Source organism: Habropoda laboriosa, unplaced genomic scaffold, assembly GCF_001263275.1.
Source record: "Habropoda laboriosa isolate 0110345459 unplaced genomic scaffold, ASM126327v1 scaffold87, whole genome shotgun sequence".
NCBI classification, from domain to species: Eukaryota; Metazoa; Arthropoda; class Insecta; order Hymenoptera; family Apidae; genus Habropoda; species Habropoda laboriosa.
In genome coordinates, this window is record NW_017100209.1 from 1,095,192 (window position 1) to 1,100,649 (window position 5,458).

General features: G+C 38.0%; 1 protein-coding gene across 1 annotated transcript in view; it reads left to right on the forward strand.

Annotated features, from left to right (window-relative positions):
* The first annotated feature begins 3,689 nt into the window (after window positions 1-3,689).
* LOC108570774 (TBC1 domain family member 1) overlaps window positions 3,690-5,458 on the forward strand; it is a 15,041-nt gene continuing 13,272 nt past the window's right edge. The window contains exon 1 of the mRNA XM_017932678.1: window positions 3,690-4,096. Coding sequence (XP_017788167.1) covers window positions 4,010-4,096 — 87 coding nt within the window. The 5' untranslated portion in view covers window positions 3,690-4,009. The remainder of the gene's footprint in view (window positions 4,097-5,458) is intronic.

Here is a 5,458-nt window from a genome sequence, read left to right on the forward strand (position 1 = left end):
TTAACTGAGTGGTAATTCAAATTTCGCGCGCGCGGCAATTCCTGAACAAAGTTCAAAGAGGACGTGAATATTTTGTTCTACACGTCACGTAACGAAGTTTGCTTCGAAAATATTAGTCTTCCTGATTTTTTTTGTTCGTTTCATTTAAATACAGCATTAACTAAAACAGTATTTATGAGTTGAGAATTATATTGCAAACATTGAACATCCCTTTGCCAATTAACAGCAGGCCATAATGTTCGTTACTCTTGAATTGAAAATGACTGTTAATATGCATCAGTACAGCAGAAAAAAAACGTTCTTCTAAAGAGTTTCCCAACATGAATATCAATTTGAATTTCAAATCTGTTATATACAGGGTGATTCATTCAAAATGGTGAATGTAATTATTAAAAAAAAAAACGATGATTTTTAAAACAGTTCACTGACCTAGATCAATCAGGATTTATTCCTGGCTAGAAACAAGTATCAAACCAATTTCAATATTATTTGAGAGAAATTCAAAATAATATTCAAGAAGTTATTCACTGAGAAGCAAATAAATAAGGATCAGCATTTTCATGCGTGACTCTCATGCAGATTCAATTTCAATGATCACAAGAAGGGGTGCTTGGAGCTCTGACGTCCGCCATCTATAGCAATGCATCAATAAAATGTAAGTTACTGAAATAGCTCGGAGAGCAAACTCTGCCGAATCAACCGATCTAAAAATATAAAATAACTGTTTACCGACCAGGCTTGATGTTTTTGCCAATGTCGAATGTTGGGACAGAAGGCGGTAAATGTAATTTACAGGTATTTTCAATGCGTGTCTCAATGCAAACGCAGACGTTTCGCTCGATTGTTCTTGAATCTTTATAATTGTTGATGCGTTTAAAAAAACTCTACGAGGCAACTGGATGCGTCTTGTAGCCGTTTAACAGGTGTTGGCCTGTCTTCCAATGAAAACACGAAATGATCCGGTCGTTTGACTTGCAAATCGTTACGGTAGAATACACGTAGAACGAAGAAAATAATAACCGTCGTTTGTAGACTAATGGAATTCCATTAGAGAGTTCCAACCTTTTGAAAAATAACAACTTCTGTTGATATTTAAAATGGATAAAAATTACTATACGAAAGAGACCACTGAATTTATCGTCACCTTTGTTTTCGCGCCATTTTTCATAACCTAAGTTCAGTCACTTGTACAGTAGAATAAAAACAACGATATCCACTTTAAATTGTTTCGTAACGGATTAATTCGGTATTGCTTCACTTAATTCCTGATTGCGTAAAATAGGACAGTTAGGTTAGGTTGAAGATTCGTTTCCGAACGAATAACAATAAACAGAGAAATAATTCCTGACTTTTGTTTATCGTAAATAAAACATATACTTCATTTGGTTGGACTTTCCATTTTCTTGGCACATCCAGCTGATCAACAAGCAACTTTATTGCGTGCAAATTTCACTGTTTTAGTAAACAAGACATGCTACGCCGAAAGTTTACATTGTTGTACTTTACAACGGTTACGCAAGTTGCTTTATTCAAGGTAGTCCGCGAAAGCAAACCAAATTTTCCAAGATGGCCGATTAACCTGGTCACATAACGTGTCGAAAGCTTTTCCAATCGAACGCGTATCAAACATTTGACTTGCAAATTATATTGCTTATGAATAACAAGATTGTAAAATGTTATAAGTTTATAGGCACGCGTGATGTACATCTGAAAAATTGAAATAAAATACTGAGGAGGAGTCACGTATGTTTCAGTTTACTTTATCACGATTTTCACGAGAAATTGCCCGTCTGGAATTCTCGTAATCAGCGGCGCGCCATAATTGTTTACTGCAGAACGTGACCGAGATTTCCTTTGCTTTGCTTGGACACTTGAATATCAAAAAAAAGTGTACTGAAAACGGCAGATTAGCACATTTTTCAATGCAACATTTTCTTTTTTCTTTTTAAACAATAAAAACTTGTAAACTTATTAATATAAATGAAAGATATATTTTATTTAATCAGAATGTATATGCTGTAATACACGAGGAAAATGAAAAATTTCAATTGTAAAGGCATGAAACAAAGGATTTATGTAAGGTGATCGATAATTTTGTACTCGCGAAAATAGGTAAAGCTTCGTAGACCTCTGGTGGCGAATACACGAATTATCACCGTAATTTATCCGCGATTAATTTTGATTTCAGTTGTCCATTTCCAACACAAATGAATCAGGAAGAGGCGCGTAAATTTATTAGGGAGAAATCAAAGTTGAAAACGTAACGTATTGTGTGGAAATGAGCCCATACGTGCATCCATATGTATCGTAGAATTTGAAGCTGCAATTATTCGGTTGTCGTTTCCTCAATGAAAGTTTCAATAACGGGGCAGTGTATAATTACAACGGTCTGTTGCGATTTCATTCTTCGTTTAACAGACAGATAATGTTTCTTCTACGAGATTAATGAATTATTAAGCACTTCTCACACTACACCACTTCACCACTGCCTTGCCACGGTGAAAATAGAAATACACAGAGCAACCTTCAATCATCGTCATTGATTTAATATTACATAAGTGCATCGTGGAAACACGTCTGGTCTCAAGATGAAAATGCATTTCAAAATTACATTCTTGTTTGTTCCCATTAACTCGCCGGAATGTTGAAATCTAATGTACAGAGTCTTTCACAAGTGGGACACCTAATTGTTTTCCTAGAAATATCGATTAATTCCGAAAACACCATAATTCTATCTAATAAGGATTATCCATCTTCACTCTTTGTTCTTGGTAAACCGCCTCGTATAACCTCGCGATATAATAACCAACGTATAAGAAATTAAGACGACGTCAACAGGGCGTAAACAACACGGGGCAATAAACGTTAAGAGGTCGATAAATTAATATCGACATAAGATGTTTGGTGACTGAAGTCCGGGGATCGATCATGATGACTCTTTTAACGGTGTTTTCCGTAAGAATAATCTACAGGCGTTACCTGGAAGCGCGCGACAACCAGTAGAGAGGTCCATTCGTCTCCTTAGGCGACGAGGCGCGCTACGCGTCAGTCGATGTTTGCTCGGCCGTCGGTAAAGGTGTTACTGCGAGGCTCCCGGCTGTTCGAAAACAACGTCGTTTCGGTCGGACTAGAAAAGTTCGTGCACTTCGTACGCTAATCCACGATTAGATCAGTGCATTGCTTGCCATCGCACGCGACGGTTACCATTACCGAGCTCTTTTCCGGAAGTGTTCGTTAGTGACACTACGTAGAATTAACGAACAATTAGAACTATTTGAAAATCATATCTGCGACGTGATAAAAGAAATTAACCGATTTAGTGAATCGAGTTGAAGTTTTATCGAACAAACGAGAGTGCTTCTCGTAACGAATTTCGAGCAAAACATTGAACTTCGTAAACAACATAAATTTCCCGCATTTTTCGGTGCTCTCTGTGAAAGTGTCGAAAGTTTACAAACGTATACTATCGTGAACAATTTGCTATAGACATTTGAAAATTGTATTTAGCGCGGTATATAACCTATACGCTGTAGGAAAAACAGGTCGACTATCGTGGGTAACCTTGAAAATAATCGCAAGTTCGGTCGAAAATAATTCATTTCCTATTCACCATCGACGTGAAAGATCCCTGAAAAATTTTTTCAAGGATCGTTGTACTTCTACGTACGCGATTTTGCTTATCTGTCTGTGACATATTCAAGGAAATACTGTAAATTAGCGAACGAAATTTTCGACGATAATTCAGGGTTAATGATTGCTGGACGAATTGGACAGCTGGCAGATTAACGCGAAACAGAGAAGAAGAGTAATAAATTCGTCGTCGAGAAGCGTCATTTTGTCACGGTACTAAAGTGGTGGAAGTGCGCCGGTCACCTAGAAAAATCCCGCCGCCGGAAGTGGCCGTGAGCACGTGCCAGATCGTTAGCCGTTCGAAGGGAAACATCGCGGGAACGTTCGCGTTCGATTTTTCGAATGGGAAAGGGCCACAAGAGAGGCGAACGGCAGAAAAATGATCACCGTGCCAATGTCCTCTTCCAGTCCTTACGTGAAGGTTACGTCCTACAGCGACGCGAGCGCTATTGGCAAAAAGCCTGCAGTGAGTAGATCGTGAAACCGTCCGTAGCCTGATTTTTTGTTTCGAGGCCGTGTGAACGGGTTTTTTTCCCGTTCCTTTTTTCTTCTTACTTTATTTATCTGCATAGATTAAGAAATCGTGAACAGACTGGGTAAAATTAAAAGGGATTTAAAATAGGGAGTCTTGTAGGATGAGGATCACTGAAATAGGAGATATTTGTCGTTTACTACAAGCTCTTATTTGAAACGAGGTGGGAACAAATGTGCATTTAGTAGCGAAATAATGAAGATTGTGCTAGGAAACAGCTCGGTATTCCTATGGTAATTTAATGTTTTCTGTAAGGAGATACGTATCATGGGAATTTATTCAGTTATACCTTGGCGCTTCTTGTTTGAATAAAGAATGTGTTTCTATGGGATATGAAATTCTTTTAACGTGTATCGTTAATGATTGTATTATATTTTCGAATAAATCAGAGGAAATTCCTTAAATTAAAAATCTCGTTAAAATTCGTATTCAATTTTCACGAAGGCCGTGTCAAATTTCATGGGGGCCCATTGTGCATCCATAATGGCGCACGTAAATGGAGACACGCGAGCAAAGACGAAACGAGACGTAGAACATGGTTTAATTTTCCCTTTTTCTTCGTTGTTTCTTTAGCTCGTCTCTCCTCCTAGCTATTTCTTCTCGCGTTCTAAGAGCGACTCTGTCATTCCTCGCGTGACATTTGGCCCATCATTCGCTCTATTTCCCAAACAGGCGTACCAACGTGATTTACCTTTCTCTCGTTTACTACAACGTAAATCTAATTTACAAAACATACACTTGTCGTTCGCTAAAAAAAAATCGTCATTCTTTTTTACTTTTTTTTTGTTACAAAAACAATTTAAAAGATACTGAGAAAACGTGAAAAATACATTAATTTTATCTTTATCAAAAACAACGAGACGTGTGTCACAGTCAAATTCCCGCCTTGAAATTCCTGGCACGAGTCTCGATTATCAGACCTCGCCTGGTAATACACCAAGTGGAAATAATTTATTACGGAAGAAAGACTGTTGTATTCTGACTTCATTGGAAGTTTCGATCGATCGAATGTTATCAGTGAACGAAGCGAATCGATATCGATATTTCGTCACGATTATATACGTCGTTCCTATTGTCGTCTTAACTTCCACGCTCATTATTCATCCTTATCTGCTTATCGGGGATTATTTTCTTTCTTTTTTTCCTTTTTTTTTTTTACAACTGATCGCGTACACGGGAGAAGAAGTTCACTAGCCTGGAGGCTGTTTTCCCTTTCTTCTCGTTTCCGCCCGTCGTTGTGGTCGTCGAGGAGGCTTAGGTTCGTGGAACCAAGTGTACCGTCGAGCTAAATTTACA